The sequence below is a fragment of the Myxine glutinosa genome, chromosome 7 (genome assembly GCF_964187855.1).
Source record: "Myxine glutinosa chromosome 7, kmMyxGlut1.1, whole genome shotgun sequence".
NCBI lineage: Eukaryota > Metazoa > Chordata > Myxini > Myxiniformes > Myxinidae > Myxine > Myxine glutinosa.
Window position 1 is genome coordinate 165,140,472 of NC_136267.1, and position 25,727 is coordinate 165,166,198.

At 44.2% G+C, this 25,727-nt stretch overlaps 1 protein-coding gene across 6 annotated transcripts in view; it reads left to right on the forward strand.

Moving 5' to 3' along the window:
* Positions 1-25,727, forward strand: part of LOC137431810 (uncharacterized) — a 368,459-nt gene that overhangs the window by 253,955 nt on the left and 88,777 nt on the right. For all 6 annotated transcript variants that reach the window (XM_068123528.2, XM_068123531.2, XM_068123532.2 and 3 more), the window contains exons 10-11: positions 16,730-16,857; positions 21,223-21,385. In XM_068123528.2, the coding sequence (XP_067979629.2) occupies positions 16,730-16,857; positions 21,223-21,385 (291 nt within the window). The remainder of the gene's footprint in view (positions 1-16,729; positions 16,858-21,222; positions 21,386-25,727) is intronic.

Sequence of the window (25,727 nt, forward strand, 5' to 3'; positions counted from 1 at the left end):
CGCACCTGTAAATTCGTTAAAAAAAAAAAACAAGAGTTCCTGGGTTGGCTTTTCGAGTCTGTTGTCTGAGAAAAATAATGTAAAAATTGTGTCTTTTAACAAAAATGCAGTTTCTATAACCTGTTAAAATATTCATCTGGTTTATTTCCATCATAATCGAATTGGGAAAAGGTAATCCATAATTATTTGCAGAAATGGATTCTGACTATTTTTCCGTTGTATTGGTTTTGGTGGCTTTTTATTTTGTCACGTGTTGTATTTGTGTAATTTTTCTCTTTTATTTACTACTTCAGCACTCGTGATGCACTTATTTCAGCACTTAGGTCGTTGCTATTACAGCAGTCGTGCTGCTTTGTCGCTGCTGCATCGTAAAGGTCATTGTCTGCAGTGGCACATCACCAAACGGGGAATGATTGAATGAAAATGCCCTTAATGGATTTGGCTCTGGATATGTAGACATTGCTTTGCACACAAATGAAATCTCCAAAGATTTTGATGCTTCACCTGTGTACGACATTGGGTTAGGAGAGTGAACGAGAGAGATGGGTGAGGGGAGAGGATGGGGAGGAAGGAGCGAGGGAGCGGGAGGTGGGAAAGAGGAGTGAGAGAGGGACATGAATGAACATTTTATCATTCTGCAATGGGTCTATCTTTGCTTGATGTTCTCCAAGACAAAAAGGCAGATAATGTCAGTATGTATGTACCCTGTTACTGGCTGGCTGATCTGATTGTTAGGCCGGCTTCCACTTTGCAGTTTATTTGGAAGTGTTGTTCACTTCTCTTGTTTATATATGGCTTTGGAATCAGATTGGTTGTTTCAATTCATGTTCCTGGTGATGTTTGAATTCTTTCAGATAAGATTAATTGTAGGCAGTTAGCATGGCCTATTTCGACATTCCTCTGTTCGAGCTTGGCATGAGATCAATCATTTGGAGCTTTACAGCTCTATAAACCCCAATAAAGAACCTTTTAATTTAAGGCTCGATTTCATTTTAATTTCAATGTGGCGAAGGATTGCAGAGGATTGAAAAATATTATGAAAAGATCCGAAGCACGGATTTGTACATTTAAAAATATGCTTTACTACTGATGTTTATTGAACAATTCAGAGCTTGTTTTTTTTTGTTAGTTTTACTCACATATTGGAGAATTGAACCTGTTATATCCATTTTCTTCTATTATGTAATCCATACTACCGGCTAAGTTGATGAAATACAAACGTTCCTCAATTTTACCTCCGCCACCAAAAGTGGATGGAGGTTGTGTTTTCACCCCTATTTGTTTGTGAACAAGATATCTCAAAAAGTTGTGGACAGATTTGGACGAAATTTGGCAGAGATGTGTAGCGTATGGACAAGGACGAAATGATTAGATATTTTGGTGAAGATTCGGATTCGGCTACTAGAATTTTAAAAGTGATTCTTCACCATTGGGAGATCGGGCCAATAACGATACATAGCAGGATACTCAAAAAAGTTATGGATAGATTCGGATGAAACTTGGTGTGCAGGTTGGATGTGTAACTACAACAACAACACAACAACATGCATTTTAAGGCCATTTTCCCTGCTAGAGCGGGGGTTAGCCTTGCGGTCCCCATGACAATCTTCTCCATATTGCCCTATTTGCTGCATCGCCCCTTGTCAACCCCCTTGCCCGCATTTCTTCTTCCACCATCTTTAGCCAAGTCTTTCTCGGTCTTCCCCGTCCTCTACTTCCTTCTACATTCATTTCCATCACTCTTCTCAGCGAGTCACTTTCATCCTTCCTCAACACCTGACCAAACCATCTCAAACTGTTTCTCTTCACAGCATCAATCACAGGCTCTATTCCCATCATCTTTCGCAATTCATCATTTGTCTTCCTCTCTCTCAACGATACTCCACACATCCACCGAATCATTCGCATTTCCACCCTTTCCAGCCTTCGTTGCTGCTCTACGTTCATTACCCATGTCTCGCTCCCATAATTCATAACACTTCTCAATTCTCACACATGCAGCATACACCTTTCCCTGTATACCACCTTTTGGATGTGTAACTACAACGAATCGATTCGATAAATTTGTGAAGATCTGAATATGGATTCTGATATGAGATTTATTTAATTTTAAGTGAGTCTTCACCATTGAGAGATCTGGCCAAAAGCGATAAATAACATGATAAAGTTATGGACGAGTTATGACTAAACTTGGTGTTAGAGTTGGTTAAGTGACGAGAACAAGCCGATTCGATTTTGGTTCAGGTCCGAATCCAGATCCGGCCTATCATTGGGATACAAAACATAAATTGCTCAGCCTGGCGGAGGTATGCGCGCTCTACTGATTGCCGTTTTAGTTGAATTTGTGTAGGAGATAAAGTTTGCTCTATTCTATTTGATACATGAGAATGAGCTCTCTTTTCATTTGCATGTGCACATTTGCATATGTTTGCGGCTCTATATTTTCATAATTTTAAATTAGCTCTGGCTTTAGTTTGTAAAGTAAATTTGCAGATGCAAATTCTTTCATTTCTGCTTCAGTGCCTTTTAAATGTCATTGCTTTTAAGCTTGTCGGGTCTTGGCTCATGGACGAGCGAAACCGAAAAGAACAGCGGCTTTGCAAACTGACAAAGGGTAAGAGGGGGGCGAGAGGCTGGGGAATGGGATACGCATAAGCAGGAGACGTGGATTTAACCAAATACAAGTAACAAAAAGGCCTGAATAAGACTGGAATGGGGGAAGAATCAGCGTGAGTTGGAGAGGTCGTCCAGGTGCATGGGCAAACGATTTGAAAGATTGAATTGGGGAGGATGAGATGATGAGCACTTTGAGACTATTTCACAATGGGGAGAATAAGGAAATGGATGAATGCACGTGGGCAACTACCTTGGACTTTGGAAGATTGAGCAGGTAAGGGTTTCTTGAGGAACACGTACAATCCTGAGGTAGTTTGGGAAGGACAGAGGTAGGAGAGAGCAGGAAAAGCAAGGACATAACATATTCTCGTATCGGGATCATGATGATCCAAGTGATCATGAGGATGCACGTTTTTGCAAAAAGAGTCTGGCAGTGAGAGAGTGACAGTTCCTGGTTATCTGCCTCCTTCCTCATAATCCACCTCTTCTCTTGTGGTTCCAATGGTGTGGAAGGCTTTGTTTTGAACCACCTCAAAGAGCAAGCTGAGAAGCAGGAGCACCAGGCCAGAGTGGGGAGAAATACTCCATAACCCTCCTTGTGAAAGTCTTGTGTGCTGCAATGAGTAAGGAGCTGACAGGATAGCCAAGAGGTAGGGGCACACTGCACTCTGTGGTATTTAGCCTGACTTAAATCGTTGTGTGTGTGTGTGTGTGTGTGTGTGTGTGTGTGTGTGTGTGTGTGTGTGTGTGTGTGTGTGTGTGTGTGTGCGCGCGCGCGCGCGCGCGTGTGTGTGTGTGTGTGTGTGTGTGTGTGTGTGTGTGTGTGTGTGTGTGTGTGTGTGTGTGTGTGTGTGTGTGTGTGTGTGTGTGTGTGTGTGTGTGTGTGTGTGCGCGCGCGCGCTTGCGTGCGCGCGCGCGCGCTTGCGTGCGCGCGCGCGCCATCCTCGGTAGTTGTTAATCTTGGTGTCCCGTCTGCAAGAATTGGTTTGTGGACGTTAAAAATCATTCGTGAAGAGTAGGCACTGGCTGGCCAAATTCTAAATTTTATTCTCATCTATAGGAGGCACTGCATTTGTTGCATTGCCACCCCTTGCAAGATCTGATGTGAACCCGCATAAACGGGTGAATGAACTGTGATGAGGTTGCTGTGGCTCAGGAATGCCTTGGCTCCACAGAGAATACCCAGACGGCGACATGCCTTTGATGCCAATTTGGTGATGTGATCCTCCAACAAAAGTTTATGGCAGATCGTGAAGCCAATGAGTTCCATGGACTGTACTTCTTCCACTGGCTGTCCGGAGAAGTGGATTTGGGTCGTTTGATTGCCTGTATCGGACAAACTCCTTATCTTGTCCAGGTCTGACAAATGGGATTCGACAACAACCAACAACCAATTTATATGGATTAATAACTTGGGTGCAAGGTTCTGCCTCATGCAACCCTAGCCAGAAGAGAAAGATCAAGAGAAAGATGCCATCAAGGACCACCTGCCGATTCCACTCATCGAGGAAATAAGACAGCCCTTGAGCAGAGGGCCCTGAATACTAAAGACTAAGCCAGACAGTGTCAAAGGCTTGAGATAGATGGCCCCAATTAACAGTTTGCTTAACAGGGAGAGACCTCCTTCCTGCTTGTGGTTCAAGGCATCCATCCATTGCTGTTTCAGCATTAACAAGGTAGCAGTCAGTGACGTCTTCGCTCACGCACCTCACAATATTTAAATAGTTATACGGAGCCGTGTCAGTAAAATTATTAGCTGCACCTCGCCTTTCCTTGGGGTTATCTTTTGATGGACATTAGCTAAGGAATATTTGCAGTTTTTAAATTTAATACTTGGTTCACTGCACATTCTGCTGGATGTGCAGTCACCTTTTCATTTAGTCACCTATCCAAGAAGGAACAACTTTGGTTTATGACAATTTCGTGCTTTTTTGCATACAAATCCGAAATGCGTTTAAGGTCAAGTTAAGGGAGGGGCATCGTCGGCCTCAGATCGACACAAGCTAATGAATGAAGATCTGAGGAAATCCTTCGGTTTACTGCTGATTAAATGGCTATCTAGATTAGATTATCAGCTGGGGACCATCCATCATTGAGATTTGCAAATTTCAATCCTAGAACCCTTCCGACGTTCCGACCTACAACCGTGGTTTTGTCCATAGGTCGTGAGAGTGGGAATTATGGCACTAGAGATATCTCTTCATCTTTGTGTAATATTTGGAGCCTCCATCTATTGCTAAGTGAGAAGCAGCATAACTTCAAAAGTTGTGACTGGTATACAAACCAAGCTGTTAATCGGACCTCAGGTTATGTGAGAATAGGAAATGCTTGATGTCAGCTGCGGCTATTTGGTTCCATGAGTTTGCACACAAGAAGAATGAGTATTACTGGGTTATAATTTGGTGGATCTTTTTTCCCCCCGTTCTTACCTCGGTCACCGAAGGTGGGCGGAGGTTATGATTTCACCCCTGTCTGTCTGTTTGCCTGTCTGTCTTTTTGTGAACAGGATATCTCAAATTGTGGACCGATTCGAATGAAACTTGGTGGAGAGGTGAGGTGTGTGACGAGGAATAATTGATTCAATTTTTTATAAAGATCCGAATACGCATCTAGATACGAGAATTTTTATTTTAGTGATTCTTCGCCATTGAGAGAGAGATGGGGCCAAAAACTAATATATAGCACAATATCTCAAAAAGTTGTTGACTACTTGTGATAAAACTGGGTGGATGAGTTAGTTAGACAACAAGAACTTGCGATTCGATTTTGGTTCAGGTCCGGATCCAGATCCGGCCTATCGGTGGGATATAAAACGCAACCCGTTCAACCTGGCAGATGGAGGCATGCGCTCTACCAAGTCCCGTTCTAGTTGTATATCAGATTGCAAACTTCCATGCAGAAGAAGGTGTCATAATGTGAAGAACAAGCATTCTGAGTATTGCGCTGCAATACATGTCCCCTACCGGCATTGGGTAGCACTGTCATAGAAGACAGTATTATGACTTACCGCACTCCAAATTATAGTCCAGAAAACTGTTGGGGAAATTCCCAAAGTTCAAAGTGCCATAACTTTATCAAAAATGATCGAAACGTCGTGAAGTTCGAACTTGATCTGTAACTTATCATGACGAAGCTATGTACCAAGTTTGAAATCATTAGCATGAAGAGTTTAGAAAAAAAAGTCCGGAAAGCTGTTCTTTGCGTGACTGACTGACGGACTGACGGACTGACGGACCGACGGACCGACGGACCGACGGACCGACGGACCGACGGACCGACGGACCGACGGACCGACGGACCGACGGACCGACCGACTGACCGACTGACAGACGGAGGGACGGAGGGACGGAGTGCAAACCTATAGTCCCCTACGGTTTACACCGGTAGGGGACTAATAAGCTGAATGCAGATGGAGCAGAAGAGAGGAGGGTTTGAGAATGTAGGACTAATATTACCTGGGTCTGTTGCCGCGGCAGAGCTGAAACTCATCAGAGCTTTCTCTATCTTCTCGGGTGAAAGCAGCACAGTGCATAAGGTAAGAATGAGAATGAGTTGGGTATCTGAGGTGATATTCTGCAATGATGCCATATGAGATGAGGGAAGGGATCGAAAGCGTGCATAAACCATAATCCACCCAAAACTTTTTTCCAAGCTGTGTTGTGGAATATCATTCCTGGCCTGCAATTCCTTGCAAGGCACAGTTCTTTCAAATTAAGAGAGATCCCGATGCGAGCTGTACATGACCAGACCCTTGTAATATAATCCTTGGGAGAAACAGACCAATACTGGGATTTTTCTCACAAAGAGCCACACTATAATTATATAGTCATTTATATTCATGGTGAGGGGCAGGTACTTGGCTGGTGGTCCTACCTATCTCAGAACAGGTCACATTTAATGACATTGAATCCCAAATTGGAAATCTTACACTCTGGACACCTAAACTAGCGTTAGCATATTTGAACTTTCAAAAAAGATTATACTCTGGAGAGGGACACTCCAAAAATAGTGGCCAGCCTAGATTGGTATAAGTGCAATTGGTTTCTACCCGAGCGATATGATTTATTTATTTATTTATTTATTAATTTATTATATGATTTATTTATTGTATATGCACATTAAATAAGAGGCATGTTTTTGCTTCATGTCCATAACCCTTCAGTTTTTTTAATTTATTTTTGGGAGCGGTCTGTTGCCTATACACCACTTAAAAGACGGAGGGTTTTTTATCCTAATTTTTGGACACAAGAGGGGAGGGGGTAGGAGAGGACAGAGTTGGGGTGGAGAGGGGACATAGTTTGGAGAGTGGGTTGAGGACTACATGTTTGGGTGGGGTGGGCAGTTGCGTATGTGAAGAAGAAAGGGGGTTGTGTAATATTTGGATGTGGGGGGGAGGGGGTGGGAGGGGTTGATATGACTTGAGAGAATTGGGGTGGGTGGACAGGGTTTGAGGCTTTGGGGAGGAGGGGAGTTGAAAGGGGGTAGGTAGGACAGAGTTGGGGGAGGGTGGGGGGTTTAAAGGGGGATGTTTTGAAGTAGGGGGGCACAGAGGGTGTAAGGCTTTGGAGAGGGCTGGAGGATATGCTATTCCAGTCAAGTTGTACATTACACGCTATTTCCACGGTCCCTGCTTTTTGCTAGCAACGTTACAGTAGATTGGCTTGTGATCATTTATGTCTGTACAATTGGGTGAAACACCCGGGTGGACATTACCCTGGTTTAATCTCCACAGTGGAAATGTCTTCAGGAGAGCCGCATCGCACCCTGACTCCACAATGGAGACAACAGGTGGAGGGGTAGTAGGTGCAGACTATCTTAAGTATTATTGAGTGGTTTCCGATGGGACCATCCCTCATGTTATCCCTCTCGTCCTGAAATAGGTTTGTGGGGCCAAAGTGGGGATGGGTTTTTCTCACCATCACTAAACAGTCTAAGCACCATGGGTCATGGGTCAGGCTAAATTGGGCACAATTATTGGGTAACTTGCAGTGGTGCCTTGCAATTCAATTGCGGAAATGTAATGCCAGAATGCAGAATGCTCGGACAGCACAAAGTACTGCAATTGACCCAACAAGATGAGGGCAGGGGCCTGCTGCAGGGAGTTGCTCAGGGCATGGCAGCAGTCTTTTCTATTCCTTACTTTTGCTTTTTTTCTACCTTTCTCCAACTCATCCTCCTTTTTCTCCTGTTCCTTCCTTTTATTCTTTCCTTCTTCTGCTCCTCATCATTCTTTGTTCCTCATTTTCATCATCCTTTGTTTCCATATCATCTTAATTTGGTTCTCATCCTCTTTTTATTGTTCTTTCTTTCCTCTTTTGTCATTCCTCCTCTTCCTCCTTTGTTCTTCCTCCTGTTCTTTTGTTGTTGGTCTTCCTCCTCCTTTATAATTGTTTTTCCTCCTCCTTTGTTGTTCTTCCTCCTTTGTTGTTGTTCTCCTCCTCCTCTTTTGTTGTTCTTCCTCCTTTGTTCTTCCTCCTGTTCTTTTGTTGTTGTTCTTCCTTCTCCTTGTTTGTTCTTTTTTTTCCTTCTGCTCCTCCGTTCTTCCTCCTCCTCATTTGTTGTTTTACACCTCCTGCTCCTCCGTTATTTCTCCTGTTCTTCATTCTTCCTCCTCCATTCTTCCTTCTCATCCTTTTCCCCTTGTTCTTCCTCTTTTCCTTCCTCTTCATGTACTCTACATCTTCCTTCACTTCTCCCACTTCACTCTTCCCACTTCAGTCTTCCTCCTCATCATTCACTCTTTCTCCTCCCTAGCTCATTCGCTCTTTCTCCTCCCTAGCTCCTTTGCTTTTTCTCCTTCCTAGCTCCTTCGCTTTTTCTCCTTTCTAGCTCCTTCACTCTTTCTCCTCCGTCCTTCACTCTTTCTCCCACTCACCCTTTCTCTATTCTTCTTCTTCCTCCTTTGCTCTTCCTTGGTGTTTGTACCTCCTCTGCACAAGCACAAGACACAATTGTGATTCAAGTGTGCACCATAACATCAGTATGAGTGATGAAAGTTTATGCCAAAAGAAACGGGGTCGAGTCATTTATTCTCCGCTGAAACTCAACTTTCTTTTGTGAGACCTAAAGAGCACTCATTACCTTTCCTTAGAAAGGTAGCCAGGATGTATCTCCAGGGCATCTCAGAAACATCAGTGTCTGCCGAAAGGGTATTTAAAACCACTCATGACATCATAACTGTGAAGAGAGCTGCACTTACCGTACCAGAGACAATGTTGGCATGCCAATGCTCTTGAAGAAAAATATGGAAGTATGACACGATTGTATATGATAAATACATCAGTTATTTATCCAAAATATTTTTAGTTGTACTATGAGGACTTATATGCAGAATCAATCAGTCAATTCATTTCTTAAATAATGCCTGTTATTTCAAACAAAATCTTAAAGCCCATGAGAAAAACTCGTTCTTCCTCCGAATCCCTTTACGTGAGGTGAGGCCAACTGGTGCTGAGCGGCTGCTCTGCTCTGTCCACTACACTCCTTCACCGCCCTCGATCACCAGCCATCTCTCTCCACTCTCTATCCACTTCCAGCTTTCTGACATCCCTCTTCGCACAACCCTCCAATCATAACAACGCCTTGCCATTTTTCCACTGCCTCACAATTTCAACCGATCTGCTGTCGTCGGAAGTTTCTTTTCCTCCATCTGCACCAGATGCCCTGCCGACTTCAGCTGGTGCTTTAACAATCTTCCCTTAAAGTTCAGTTGCACACCAATCTCCTCTCCACCCTCTTCACTACCACAATCATCTGCTGACCCAGTTGATCTTGCACACATCTTTTGTTGCTGCTCTTTGAGTGACACCATGTCCAGACCAGATAGGTATGCCAGCGTTATGCACGACCTTAGGATTTTCCATTTCAAACTTCCTCAATATCTTCATATCCTCAATTAACCACTACACTTCCCTCCATGTATTCACACCCACTCCTTTTGTCCTCCGTACCTCCGCCTCTGAAGTATCATTACCGGTCACCGTTGTACCTAGGTACACATATGTCTTTCCCCTCCAACCCGGTGCACTTAGCTTCCCTCTTTCTCTGCATGCATGCAACAAACATCACAGGTTTGTGACGAGTTGTGACATACTCCTCCGCCACCTTCTTGCAGTCCTTAATCCTCCGCCGCTCTTGCTTTTTGACCAAAAACAAATCCAATTCCGTCTTGTGCCGTCGACTCATGCATGTAATCTTGTGGGTCTCTCACGTGTGCAAGAAAGAACCAGCTACGGCTAAACCGTTTCTCACCACTAGCCCCACCAGATCTCAACCCTCTCTATTCCTTGTTTCCCATCCAAATCGACCAACACACTACTCTTCACCTGTCTCGACTACTCCCACATGAGCGGTGAAGTCACCAGAGATGCCCATCATTTCCAGCTCAACCATTCCAATTATCTTCCAGTGCGTCCCTGAACAAATGCTTCTCTGTCTGTGGCCCGTACACTGACATGACATGCATGAGTTTCAATCTCGTCAAATCGACAAAAACAACAAAAATGACAAATGAGTAGAGAAATTTGAATGGCACCTCTCGTGCTTGAGATCAAGAGTGCAACTGTAAAGGATAAGACATTCGATGACATTTAAAAGTGTAACTGATGAGGCAGTGTGGAATGCAAAAACTGTTTGTGTGCGTGATGACATGTTGGAAGGAATTTTGTTGTTTATCCATGAACAAAACAAATAGATTTGAAATCATTTACAAGGAAATTAAATGCAGGAACAGGCTATGAGACAATTGTCTGTATAAGGGTGCCCCTCCCTTCCTCTTCTTCTTCTTCTTCTTCTTCCCTCTTCTATTGCCACTACTACTACTACTACTACTACTACTACTACTACTACTACTACTACTTCTTCTTCTAATACTTCTTCTACTACTTCTACTTCTTTTTCTTCTTCTTCTCTACTACTTCTTCTTCTTCCTCCTCCTCTTCTTCTTCTTCTGCTACTTCTTCTTCTTCCTCCTCCTCTTCTTCTTCTTCTGCTACTTCTTCTTCTTACTCCTCTTCTTCTACTACTTCTACTACTTCTTCTTACTCCTCTTCTGCTACTACTTCTACTACTTCTTCTTCTTCTACTACTTCTTCCTCTTCTTCTTCTTCTTACCCCGCCTCTTCTACTACTACTACTGCTTCTAATACTTCTTCTTCTGCTACTACTTCTCCTACTACTTCTTCTTCTTCTACTAACTCCTTCTACTACTACTTCTGCTTCTTCTTCTTCTACTACTTCTTCGACCTCTACTACTTCCTCTTCTTCCTCTTCTTCTTCTACTACTTCTTTGACTGCTACTACTTCTTCTTCTTCTTTTTCTTCTTCGACTTCTTCCTCTGCTACTTCTGCTTCTACTACTTCTCCTTCCTCTTCTCAGTACACCTGCAATTCCCACTCTTGTCAGATACCTATCCAGCTCAATTTTTAAATTATCCACTGGCTCTACTGTCACTACACTGGCTCTACTGTCAATTATCCACTAATTATCCACTGGCACTACACTTGCAGCGAGATCATGCCGTTCATTCACTACTCTGAGTGAAAGACTCCTGCCTTACCACGTGCCTACTCTCTTCTTTGCTGTTAAACTGTGGCCCCTTCTGCTGAAGAACTCTTCTGCGTTTATTACTTGCAAAATCGAAGATTTTTCACATATTGGTCGGTTGCGTTTGTGGTTCTCTGTCTGTCTGTCTGTTTGTTTGTTTGTCACCGGCTTACAGGTCACAATTTTCAACCGATCTTCACGAAACTTCACCAAATGGTAGAGTTGGCCAAAAGCAAGAAGCCTGTTGTTTTTGGGGTCAAAAGGTAAAAAGGTCAACATAGGCCAAAGGTCACCAACTTTGCTAAATTTCTAAAATCCTCAATTTTCATCTCATTGACTTGAAATTTGAAGAGGACTTGCATATCTGGTCACTGAATTCAACCACCAAGTATATGTGAGGTCAACATAGGTCAAAAGGTCAACATAGGCCAAATTTCTAAAATCCTCAATTTTCATCCGATTGACTTGAGATTTGAAGAGGACTTGCATATCTGGTCACTGAATTCAACCACCAAGTATATTTGAGGTCAACATAGGCCAAAAGGTCAACATAGGCCAAATTTCTAAAATCCTCAATTTTCATCCGATTGACTTGAAATTTGAAGAGGATTTGCATATCTGGTCACTGAATTCAAACACAAATTATATTTTAGGTTAAACATAGGCCAAAAGGTCAACATAGGCCGAATTTCTAAAATCACCAATTTTCATTTGATTGACTTGAAATTCTAAGAGGATTTACATATATGGTCACTGAATTCAACCACCAACTATTTTTGAGGTTAACATAGGCCAAAAGGTCAACATAGACCAAGTTTTTAAAATCCTAAATTTTCATCCGATTGACTTGAAAATTGAACAGCATTTGCACATTGAGTCACTAAATAGGGAAACTAACTATTTTTGAGGTCAAAAGGTCAAAGTTCAACTCAAGGTCAACTTCCAAAATCATCATTTTTCGTCTGAAAAATCATCACTTTTCTTCCTATTGGCCCGAGCTTTGATCAAGATTGTCAATTTTAATCTTGATGAAATGGACAATTTGCTGTATCAATGGAATTTTTTTTTCTTTGGGGTGGGGGGCGGATTTTGCAAGTATCGTGCTCCGCATGACGTCTTCTTGTTTTGTCTATTCATTGTCGTAAACATCTCTGAGATCCCCTTGTAATCAATCCTTTCTCATGTGTAAAGTTTTGTCTCTTTCAGGCACTTCTCATAGCTTAGTCTAGCTGGGCCCGGGATCAACCAGCTGATTTTTGCTGTACCCTCGCTATGGCAGCGACGTCTTTCCTCAGAGAAAATAATCTTCACAAGTTTAACATTTGGGGAAAGGTCTGGCAATTTTTTATCTCCAGCTTATTGTGCAACTTATCTGAGCATATGAACTTTATCGACAGTATGAAATTCTCCTGCGTATTGTGTAGCTTCGTAAACCAGTAATTTTACAGATTTACACCTTGTATGAAAGCCTCGTGTTGGCTTAACGGTTAAGGTGGCTGGCTTGAGATCTTAGGGTCTTGAGTTCGAGCCCCTGTCGTTCGGTTGAAATAACACCGGGTGGGATGACACAGCCCGTCATCCTCTCGAGGTCGCAAAAAAATGAGTACCAGCTTACTGTGATAACAGGGGGCATGGAGGAGGGGGAGGTGGAAATGGGGGGGGGGGGGGGGAGTGAAAAAAATTGCTGAAAAATATACTGTGCTGCCCTCGTCTAAAATTGTACCCACTATGGTGCAAACGATGCGGACATTCGCGTTCACCCACACATCTCTTCACAATAAAAACTACGATGTACATCAGGAACAAATTTGCGTCGGCTAAGTGAATTAGGAATAAAATGGATTCGGTGTTTGTGGAGTTTGCGCAGCAGATGCCAGTGATTTTGGAGAGATGAAATGGTCAAGCGAGCACATAGCTTGAACAAGCTTTCTAATAAATATTTATAGTTATAATGAGATAACGTTATGCTCGTCGCCGTGGAAACCAAGGTCATCAAAATCATTGGAATCTCCTTCACTGAAGCTGAGTCTATGGGCCTATCACTTCGCCATCGCAGATGGTGATCATTCCTTCTCCCACCACCTCGTTTCTGGTCTTGCATCCTCTCTTATGTCTGTACTTTATCCCTCCACTCCTCCGCAGGTTTCTGCAATGCAAACACTGTCCACCTTCAACCCCTTTCCGTTGAAACTACCTGTAGGATCACTGCTCACCTCCACTCATTCATTCCTCTTGTTTTCCCACCTGTGGAATCAACTTCCACATTCTCTTTAATCTCATGTTTCCCTGTATGCCTTTACGACAGATGTTCAGCACCTTCTCAGATCACCTCCAATCCCTCCTCCTTCCATATTTCCACTTTTTCCCTCCTGAGAATTTCCTTCTTCATCCATCTTTTCCACCCCAAGCATCCTCTGCTGCCCCCCCCCCCCCCCCCCCCCATTCCACACACCTGTTGTTTGTCCAAGTCTCCCTCTATATTGTCCTTCAAACAAACACCAGGTGATCTATAGAATTAAAATAATGTATGTGCTCGGTTCTTAATGATGTTGATCCACATGCCAAATGCAAATAAAATGTGGAAGACTGGAAATTAAAGAAATAATTCCCTAAATTTATGCACAGGACAAAAATGACCCTCGTGTCCCCTTCAGCAAAAATGAATAATTTACATTAATGGTATGTGGATAGAACGCAGGACGAGCCAAATGGCTCCTTTTTTCCGGTACAGGCTTTGGGTTCTTTCGGAAGCAACTTCATGGGAAAGTGGCTTGTCAATCATACCCTATTGGAATTCACAATCAGAAATCAGAAGGTGAAGGTTAAGACGGCCGTAAATGGGTTTCTTTGCTGATCGCTTCAATCCTACATTATATGATGTATGTTACGGAAGTACATTTTCTACCAAACACTAAAATGTAAAGCTTTAAACACGTCTAGTTTAATTTATGCATTTTCAGGTTGTTGCATTTGTCCTCTTTTCACATTTACTTCCATGTTAACTTTCATCGAGTGAAGAGGATGTGGAACGGATACTGCTCAGCTGTGATTGGTCCACTATAATTGGTAAGGCCAGTCCGTCCAAACTAGTATTTAGTTCTCCACAAGAGATCATGATTATTACACTTGCTAAAGGAGTGAGGTTATTGCATTTGGGTCCGTTTGTCTGTCTGTCTGCACATAATGTACTAGTGTAGGCCACAAACACCACCTACTAGTAGTCAGTATTACACGTTATATTTCTTTCATCTAAGTACCTCTACAAAGCATGTGCAATTAAAATGCGAGAATGTCTATAAAGTACATAATATTACAATGCGAACACGCCAATAAGGTATGTAGTATTAGTGTGTGTGTGTGTGTGTGTATGTACTGACTGCGAGCATGTCTATAAAGTACATATTAGTAGAGTATGTGTATATGTCTACAAAGTACATACTATTCGAGTGTATGTCTATAAGGTACGTATGATTATAGTGTAAGTATATGTCTGTAAAGTACGTACTATTCAAGTGTGAGTATGTCTATAAAGTCCACCCATAACCATCACCAAGTCCACCCATAACTTTGCCCTCAACATCGACGGTTTCCCAGTGTCCACCTCCCCTCACATCCGGAATCTTGGCATCATCTTTGACCAAACCCTCTCCTTCGACAAATACACTAAACAGATCACAAAGACAGCCTTCTTCCACCTGAAAAACATCGCCCGTCTCCGTCCATCCCTCTCCTCTGTGGCTGCAGAAACCCTCATCCACGCCTTCATCACTTCCCGTCTGGACTACTGCAATAGCCTCCTTTATGGTTCACCCTCAACAATCACCAATAAACTCCAATACATTCAGAACTCCGCTGCCCGTCTACTCACCCATTCCCGGACCCGTGACCACATCACCCCCGTCCTTTACAAGCTTCACTGGCTCCCCATCTCCCAGAGAATCCAGTACAAAATCCTCCTCTTGACCTACAAAGCCCTCCATAACCTGGCCCCATCCTACCTGGCTGACCTCCTCTCCAGACACACTCCCACCCGCAACCTCCGCTCTGCTGGTACCAACCTCCTGACCCCCCCCATCCGGACCAAATTTAGATCCTGGGGGGACAGGGCCTTCTCCATCGCTGCTCCCACCCTCTGGAACTCGCTACCTCACACCATCAGAGACTCCTCCTCACTCACCACATTCAAAACATCACTCAAGACCCACCTGTTCAACACTGCATTCAACATTTAACCCACAGCATCTAACCCCTGACTATCTCCTCTCCTTCTCCCTCCTTTGTGCTTTGAATATTTCCCTATTGATTCTTCTTTTTTTGCAATTGTCTTTATGTTTTGCTATGCGTTATGTTTTGCACTCTGTCAAAGCGTCTTTGGGCTTCCTGAAAAGCGCTATATAAAATAAATGCATTATTATTATTATTACTATTAGTGTATATCTATAAAGTACGTACTATTAGTGTATGTCTATAAAGTACGTACTATTAAGAATGTGAGTGCGTTTATAAAATACATGTATTCATAATATGAGTGAAATTTCCCACCTGTGGAATCAACTTCCACATTCTCTTTAATCTCATGTTTCCCTGTATGCCTTTACGACAGCTGTTCAGCACCTCAGATCACCTCCAATCCCTCCTCCTTCCATATTTCCACTTTTTACCTCCTGAGAGTTTCCTTCTTCATCCATCTTGTCCACCCCATGCATCCTCTGCTGCCCCCCATTCTCAATTCTCTCAATCTATAAAGTACGTACTACGAAAATAATCTATCAGTAAAATACGTGTATCTATAAAATACATACGAATGGAATGTGAATCAATACAATAAAATTGAAAAAGGTCTGTTTGTCTGCTGTATGGAAATATACCTATCGTCCATGCGTCGTCGACACGCCACACAAAGACAGAAAACTACACAAACACCACACGAGACTAGTCCTGGTGAGGGTTTGCAATCTCTGATTGATCTTTCTAGTCTAAATATAGTTTCACTTGGTTTGAAGACTGTGCAAGGAGTTTCACATTTACTCTGTGATAACTTTTTCTCCTGGCACCCACCTAAGGATGCCCAGGTGCACACATGTGACAAAGTATGTTTGAGGGCCCTGCCAAAACTCTCGTTGCATATGCCACTATTTGGTTGCTAACTTCTGTCCCTGCTCATGGTCTTCACTTCAAAATTACCATTGAGCTGTGATGGAGTCACAGCTTTTCCAGGGCTAATTGTCATCGTGAAGCATTCACAACTTCCCTTGAGAGTCAAACACTTTGGCAAAAGTTATGTGCATCTGCTACGAGAAGGGCTGCATGCTTAAAAAAAAAAAAAAAAAAAAAATCTTAGAACATTCTAGCCATGTTGTCCTCGATGTCGTTGAAGGCTTATTGTGGTGTACTAAATCTTGAATGCCTTGTGCTGTTTTTTTTCTCGTAAGCTATAGAAATTTTTAGTTTGCTGGAAATGCGACATTAACCTCAAGAAGTTACTTTTTTTTCAATTTCCTTCTAATGCCGATATCATCATATTGAGGAATGCGATCTTTATTTTTGTCGACTGTGGATTGTGTACAGATTTTGTCATGGTGCTGCCACAGACTGAGCAGCTTGACTCGACGGTGCAAAAGTCTCGTGCTCAACTGATAGTGAAGTCAAAGCGCCAGAAACCAAGCCGCAGTCATCTTCGCAAAGGTGACAGTGAGGTATGTTGCTTATATTCTAAGTACCCCCACATTAATTGCATGGTATTTGTAATAGAGTCCGTCCATGTGAACCTGGTGTTGGCTTAGCGGTTAGGGTGCCGGCTTGGGATCCTAGGATCCTGGGTTCGAATCCCAGTCGATCGCTAAATTTACACCAGGGGGGTTGACTCGGCCTGTCATCCTTCCGAGGTCGGCAAATTGAGTACCAGCTTGCTGGGATGAATGATCCCGGTGTGTACCCCGGTTTAGAATAGGTACACGATATCCCTGCGCATCGTAAGAGGCGACCAAGGGTTGGCGCCAGGAAGGGCATCCGGCCATAAAAACATTGCTTCAAACAGGGAACCATGATTGTCATGGGGCCCGCAAGGCTAACCCCCGCTCTAGCGGGAAAATGGCCTTAAAACGATAATTCATTCATTCATTCATGTGAACCCATCTACATCAAGGAAAGTCATGACCAGACCAACTGCAAAAATAATTTTTTTTTTGTGTTCCTGGACACCTTTCATGAAAATTGTTCCCCTTTCCCCACTTGTGAAAGTAGGTGTCGGTTGAATGAAAAATTAAGTGTCTATGCTGAGGTAAAGCCGGTTGGCTGTTTTCTTTGGACACGTGACCCCCTCCCCCCACATCTCTCTTTTCCCACTTGTGAAAGTAGGTGTCTGTTGAATGAAAAATTAAGTGTCTATGATTAGGTACAACCTGTCAGCTGATTCCTTTGGGCATGTGACCCCCATCCCATAGTTCAGACCTGTACCAATGGTTAGGTTATGTCTCTGAAATAAACCTCATATAGTGGGTCCTGGTGTCTGGCCTTGCGTACATCCATTAACATTTGACTAAAACATCTTCTCCTCACAAACTACCCGACTGATATGGACCAAATTTGGTGTGATTCATCAGGACAGAAAGGTCTCGTGATGTTGTGCTCACCATCTGGATACACCAAAGGGGGTAAAAGCGGGGAATCCCGACCCAGCTATAAAATGTCATCCCGGTGTTTCACAGACTGTGTGAATCATCAATATGTGCCGTCCCTCGAATGGGCGTTAAACTGGTCGCCCCGTCTTCCAACATTAGTTGATGGACGTTGAAGATCCTCTTGCTGTCCGTCACGAAGAGTAGGCGAGCATTCACCTGCACCTTGAACAAATTACACATTCCTGCCCGAACTACAGCTGGGAAGACAAAGGATAGACAGACATGTAGAGAGGGAAGGGGATGAGGGAGGGGGGTGGGGGGAGGGAGGGGTGTGGGTGGGTGAGTGGGTGAGTCAGAGGGATGTGGGGGAGGTGGAGGGGAGGGAGGGGTGGGAAAGCTAGGGGAGAGAGGGAGGGGAGTGGAGGAGTCAGAGGAGTGGAGTGGGAAGGCGAGAAAGCGAGGGGGGGTGTGGGGGGAGGGAGGGAAGTGGAGGGGATGGAGGGAGGGGAGTGGGAAAGAGAGGGGAAGGAGGGGAGTGGGAAAGAGAGGGGAAGGAGGGGAGTGGGAAAGAGAGGGGGAAGGAGGGGAGTGGGAAAGAGAGGGGAAGGAGGGGAGTGGGAAAGAGAGGGGAAGGAGGGGAGTGGGAAAGCGAGGGGAAGGAGGGAAGTGGGGAAGGAGGGGAGTGGGAAAGAGAGGGGAGTGGGAAAGAGAGGGGAGTGGGAAAGAGAGGGGAGTGGGAAAGAGAGGGGAGTGGGAAAGAGAGGGGAGTGGGAAAGAGAGGGGAGTGGGAAAGAGAGGGGAGTGGGAAAGAGAGGGGAGTGGGAAAGAGAGGGGAGTGGGAAAGAGAGGGGAGTGGGAAAGAGAGGGGAGTGGGAAAGAGAGGGGAGTGGGAAAGAGAGGGGAAGGAGGGGAGTGGGAAAGAGAGGGGATGGAGGGGAGTGGGAAAGAGAGGGGAAGGAGGAGAGTGGGAAAGAGAGGGGAAGGAGGGGAGTGGGAAAGAGAGGGGAAGGAGGGGAGTGGGAAAGAGAGGGGATGGAGGGGAGTGGGAAAGAGAGGGGAGTGGGGGTGGGAAAGAGAGGAGAGTGGGGGTGGGAAAGAGAGGGGAGTGGGGGTGGAAAAGAGAGGGGAGTGGGGGTGGAAAAGAGAGGGGAGTGGGGGTGGAAAAGAGAGGGGAGTGGGGGTGGAAAAGAGAGGGGAGTGGGGGTGGAAAAGAGAGGGGAGTGGGGGTGGAAAAGAGAGGGGAGTGGGGGTGGAAAAGAGAGGGGAGTGGGGGTGGAAAAGAGAGGGGAGTGGGGGTGGAAAAGAGAGGGGAGTGGGGGTGGAAAAGAGAGGGGAGTGGGGGTGGAAAAGAGAGGGGAGTGGGGGTGGAAAAGAGAGGGGAGTGGGGGTGGAAAAGATGAGGGGAGTGGGGGTGGAAAAGAGAGGGGAGTGGGGGTGGAAAAGAGAGGGGAGTGGGGGTGGAAAAGAGAGGGGAGTGGGGGTGGAAAAGAGAGGGGAGTGGGGGTGGAAAAGAGAGGGGAGTGGGGGTGGAAAAGAGAGGGGAGTGGGGGTGGAAAAGAGAGGGGAGTGGGGGTGGAAAAGAGAGGGGAGTGGGGGTGGAAAAGAGAGGGGAGTGGGGGTGGAAAAGAGAGGGGAGTGGGGGTGGAAAAGAGAGGGGAGTGGGGGTGGAAAAGAGAGGGGAGTGGGGGTGGAAAAGAGAGGGGAGTGGGGGTGGAAAAGAGAGGGGAGTGGGGGTGGAAAAGAGAGGGGAGTGGGGGTGGAAAAGAGAGGGGAGTGGGGGTGGAAAAGAGAGGGGAGTGGGGGTGGAAAAGAGAGGGGAGTGGGGGTGGAAAAGAGAGGGGAGTGGGGGTGGAAAAGAGAGGGGAGTGGGGGTGGAAAAGAGAGGGGAGTGGGGGTGGAAAAGAGAGGGGAGTGGGGGTGGAAAAGAGAGGGGAGTGGGGGTGGAAAAGAGAGGGGAGTGGGGGTGGAAAAGAGAGGGGAGTGGGGGTGGAAAAGAGAGGGGAGTGGGGGTGGAAAAGAGAGGGGAGTGGGGGTGGAAAAGAGAGGGGAGTGGGGGTGGAAAAGAGAGGGGAGTGGGGGTGGAAAAGAGAGGGGAGTGGGGGTGGAAAAGAGAGGGGAGTGGGGGTGGAAAAGAGAGGGGTGTGGGGGTGGAAAAGAGAGGGGAGTGGGGGTGGAAAAGAGAGGGGAGTGGGGGTGGGAAATAGAGGGGAGTGGGGGTGGTGAACTAATTGAGCCACCCAATATGCAAATTCTTTAAAATTGAGGTAAACTGTATGAAAATTGATGATTTTATGTGATGCTGACTTTTGACTTTCTGAAGAAATTCTGAATTTGTCTTCTCCATATTCTCATAATTATTTTTTGTTTAAAATTTGATGACTAAATCTCAAATGGTAAAAAAGTTACGGCCCCGACAATGTGCACACATAGACACACACAAGTGATTGCAGAACTCCGGCTCACGCGGCGTGGGGGACGGGCTAAAGAGAATAAATAACCATCATTGTTCATCTCACCACTGTTAGACATTCTTGTTTAATCCAAATGGCATTACAGTATATTTGATGCACAACCATTATGTTAACATGACAGTAAGCTCCCCTACTGTAACTGAGACATTGTTAATGATGTCCAATCATAAAATATGAGCATGCTTTCCAAGACCAGTTTCCTTTAAATCTGTAAAATCTTAACATAAACATACAGGGTGCAGATGCAGTATAAAACATATGTCAGGATGTTGCATGGATGTAGCGGATGTAACGATTCCTCATGAGAATGAGAAAACAAGAAATTTTGGTTAAAACATTGTTTTTTTGTTTACAACTGTTCCACTTCAAATTTTGGATTGATGGAGTTGAGCGGCTCATTTCCGAATATGCTTATACACTGGTAATCTGGTAACATTGTCATTCAAGCTACCAACTCTCCCTAAGATTGAAAATACTTTGTGAACAGGGGAGGTTGATATCTTAGTTAAGGAGGCTATGGATTTGTGTACTTTGACATGTCACAATTGATATTTCAGAAGGGTTTTTTGGGAATTGCATTGAAAATCCAGGCCAAAACATAGTAATATCTCCTAAACTTTAGATCTGTTCAAAGGGGACAAGTAGCATAGCAACGTTTTTGAAGATATCTGTGTTTTTAAGCTACAGTTGTTGCAAAATGCTTCCAAAGTATGATACATCTTGATTGTTCTTTAGGTAGCCCCACCTCCTGGAGTCGCAACTTCCAAAGTATGATTGGTTGAGTTTTAAAACCTGGTTTTTCTAGGAAAGGTATCCAGGTAACCTATACTACAATTTTTTTGTATGAACAATTGTGATATCAGGTGGAGGGATACCAATCATGTGGAGTGCCCCAGTACTTTTTCACCCTCTGTTTTATAGTACATCTCATCTTTGATATTTCTTCTCTTGTCGTTCTGCAATTGATCAGGATGATGACACAAGCTCTGTACCAACTTCCCCTGCAACGGTGACTTCTGACCAAAGTAGCCAACCAAGCAGACTCTCCCCAACAGATGCCTCTTCACCGTGCCACATACCTGGAACTCCACTGCGGTCCAGCACTGCAGACCTACACGCTTCTAGCCCAGGAGGTTAGGCCTCTGGGGTGTTGTGTCCTTTTGGTCTGCATGCATTTCTGGCTATTTTTACCTTTGCCACCAAAGGTGGACGAATGTTGTGTTTTCACCCCTGTCTGTCTGTCTGTCTGTCTGTCTGTTAGGATATCTCAAAAAGTTGTGGATGGATTTGTACGAAACCTGGTGGGCAGATTTGGTGTGACAAGAACAAATTGATTCGATTTTTGTGAAGATCCACATCCTAAATTTTTAAAGTGATTCTTCACCATTGAGAGATAGCCAAAAACTATTTATAGCATGATATCTCAAAAAGTTATAAATGGATTTGGACAAAGGTTTCTGGGCAGGTGGAGTGTGTGACAAGGACAAATTGATTCGAATTTTGGTGAAGATTTTCCTTGGCTTTTCCTTGGCCGACCCCACAAGGTGGGAATAATTGGTGCTGTTAAAGAAGTGTATATATGCTATCATAGGATGTTGTTTATTTATTTGGAGTCCTATGTGATATTTTACCATTCATTATGTACTTTATGTGCATGGAAGAAGTTTCGGGAACTGAGTGGCGTGCTGACGAGGAGGGGAGTGTCGTTGAAGCTGAAGGGAAAGGTGTATGCTGCATGTGTGAGAAGTGTTATGATTTATGGGAGCGAGACATGGGTAATGAACGTAGAGCAGCAACGACGGCTGGAAAGGGTGGAAATGCGAATGGTTCGGTGGATGTGCGGAGTATCGTTGAGAGAGAGGAAGACAAATGATGAATTGCGAAAGATGATGGGAATAGAGCCTGTGATGGATGCTGTGAAGAGAAACAGGTTGAGATGGTTTGGTCATGTGTTGAGGAAGGATTAAAGTGACTGGTTGAGAAGAGTGATGTAAATGAATGTAGAAGGAAGTAGAGGATGGGGAAGACCGAGAAAGACTTGGCTAAATATGGTCGAAGAAGAAATGCGGGCAAGGGGGTTAACAAGGGGAGATGCAGAAAATAGGGCAAAATCGAGAAGATTGTCATGGGGACCGCAACGCAAGACCGCTCTTGCAGGGAAAATTGCCTTTAAAAATGCCTGTTGTATGTACTTTATCATAATTAGATTTCTGCATTTTGTAATACAATATGGTCGACACCCAGAAAACTGAATTAATATACTCTGTGCCATATTTGTGATAATGAAAGTATGGCTTAATGTGAGGTCAAATATCCTCAGCAGACCAAATGTATCTTGATATCGTAACACTCTTAAAAAAAAAAAAAAGTTGAAAAATCCTTATAATAAATGTGTACCATATTTTCCGGTGTATTAACCACGCTGGTGTATTAAATGCACCTCTGTTTTTCACCCTTTAAAATTTCACGCTTCTAGCGAAGCTCGATGTAGGACTAAAAATGCGTAGTCTTATAAACCGTGTCATCCAACACTCCTCAACATTACATAGAACATCCCTTATTGTAAAGGCATTCCAGAATTCCTATACAGTCATCTGAACATTATCAGTTGATTTCACCTGCAAATCATTAAATCATTATCAGCTTTGCAAATGTTTATCAGAGATAATACACCTTGAATGTAGCAATCGCTCCCTGGTCCACATATCACATGTACGATCACCTCTTTCATAACGTCCTAAAACATCCATTTTACTTCAGTAGTGATGGCTTTCCTCTGTCTTTTGCTCGCACTACCAACCTTGCTACTCCACGGACGCTTTACAGTTATGATTGCAATAGTTACGTTTATTACAGCAGCACAATTCACATGGAAAATGAGAAACACATCACTACGCACACGATGCTATCATGCAGGGTTTCCGGAAACTGAGGGAGGGGAAGGCGAGGGAGAGGGAAGGCAATCTAGCCAGAATCCGGGTGTTATTGTGAACACCTTTTTATGTTGGTCAGTGCGAAAATATATTTGCAGTGTTACTCCAAAGCCTTGATCTTTTCTATCCCCATTAATCCACCTCCTTCAAATTCCATATTTTCTCTGCTGAAAGTCCTTGTAGTGTCCATTTGTTTATCCTGTGTACCCCACCCCAGCCCTCTCCCTTCCACAGATCTGATGTTCCTGTTCTCGACTGTTGTAATTCCCTCTGCCTTGTCTCCCACTCCCTTTATTATATGTTATATGTGTTAGCTCCGACACGAGCCCCGACTTAGTTTCCATTTTTTTTTTTTTTTTGCTATATCTCTGTATTAACTGCACCCCAACTTTTAACCTTTTTGCCGATTAAAAAGGTGCGGGTAATACACCGCAAAATACGGTAAGTAGATACCTAATTTGTCCTTCGAATAACTTAACTATGGAAAAGTCAAATCGGTACAAGTAATAACCCTTTTACATACACAAACTAGAACAGCACTCGGTAGAGCACATACCTCCGTCAGGCTGAACAGTTTGTTTTGTATCCCACTGATAGGCCCAATCTGGATTCAGACCTGAACGAAAATCTAAATCAGCTTGTTCTCGTCACCTAACCAACTCATTCACCTAGTTTTGTCATAAGTCATCCATAACTTTTTTAAATATCATGTTATATATCACTTTTCACCCGATCTCTCAATGGTGAAGAATCACTTAAAGATTAAATAATTCTCGTAGCCAAATCCATATTCAGATCTTCACCAAAATCGAATCGATTAGTCCTTGTCCACACACCCAACCGGTCCACCAAGTTTCGTCCAAATCCATCCATAACTTTTTGCGATATCCTGGTATAGTATGTATTGGTTTTGGCCCTATTTCCCAATGGTGAAGAATCACTTTAAAAATTAAATAATTCTCATATCTGAACGCAAATTCAGATTTTCACCAAAATCAAATTATTGAAAGGTCCTTGTCAGACACCCAACCGGGCCACCACGTTTTGTCCAAATCCGTCCACAACTTTTTGAGATATCCTGCTTTGTATCGTTTTTGGCCCTACCTCCCAATGACGAAGAATCACTTAAAAAAATTATTGCAGCCGGATGTAGCGATTTTCTTTAATTTAAACAAAATGTGTGCAAGTTCAATTTGAACTGCTGGAACGTAACAAAATCGACACATACGGATGTCTCTGATTTGTGTGTTTTGACAATTGACACAATCGACTAAGACAAAATCGATACATACAAAATCGACACAACACATCAGCCTGCTCCCAATCATCAGCAAGGTCATGGAATCCATCATCGCTTCTGATATTAAATCCTTCCTCTTCACCAATGGCTTGATCTCTGATCATCGATTTGGATTCAGACCAGGTCACTTTACTCAGGACATGCTGCTTCTGCTGTCTCAACAATGGATGGTGGCCCTCAATGCCAAACAGGAAATCAGAGCTGTCTCCCTTGACGTATCTCGTGCCTTCAATACGGTCTGACACCCAGCCCTGCTCGCCAAACTCTCATCCTATGGTATCCCTGGAAATCTCCTTGCATGGCTTGCGGACTTCCTCTGGTCGTAGTCAACGTGTGGCCCTGAATGGATTTCTCTCATCTCCCCTTCCTGTTCAGGCTGGAGTTCCCCAAGGCAGTGTTCTGGGCCTTGTGCTTTTTCTGGTCTTCATCAATAATCTCTCTGACTCTTGAAAATCCTACCTATCTCTTTGCTGATGACTCCACTCTCTGCTGCTCCATTCCTCATCCCTCAGATCGGCAATCTGCAGCCTCCTCACTCTCTGCAGACCTGGACAAAAACACAGACTGGTCAAACAAGTGGAATATGTCTTTCAATCCTGACAAATCTCTCGCTCTTTCCATGTCTCTCCAAAAATACCGACTGGACAACCCTCCCATCTACTTTCTGAACAATCCTCTCCAAGAAGTTCTGTCACTCAAGCTTTTGGGTCTCACTATCTGCCATGATCTTTCCTGGGAAAACCACATTTCCAAGCTGGCCGACAAAGCCAGTCACCGACTGGGCATCCTCCGTCGTGCGAAGTCCTTCCTTGGCACACCTGAGCTCCTCACCACATACAAGGGCTTTCATCCATAGCGCAATGGAATACTGCTCTCCACTCTGGGCTGGTGCTCCTGGCTCACACCCAGCTCGGCTTCACGTTGCAGAAACCAAAGCTTTCAGGATCATTGGAATCTCCCGCGATGAAGCTAACTCTGAGGGCCTTTCACTCTCTCACCGCAGGCAGGTTGGTGGTCTTTCTGTTTTCTACCGACTCTTCTCTGGCCTAGCTCCTCCAGCTCTGTCTGTGCTGTGTCCCCCAAATATTCCTGCAGGACACACAAAAACTGCCAGCAACCCTCTTCTGGTGAAATTGCCAACATCAAGACTCTCCGCTCACCTTCACTTTTTCATTTTTTTTTTCCTGCCTCTGGAGCAAACTTCCACACTCTCTTCAATCCCACTCCTCCCTCCAGGTCTTT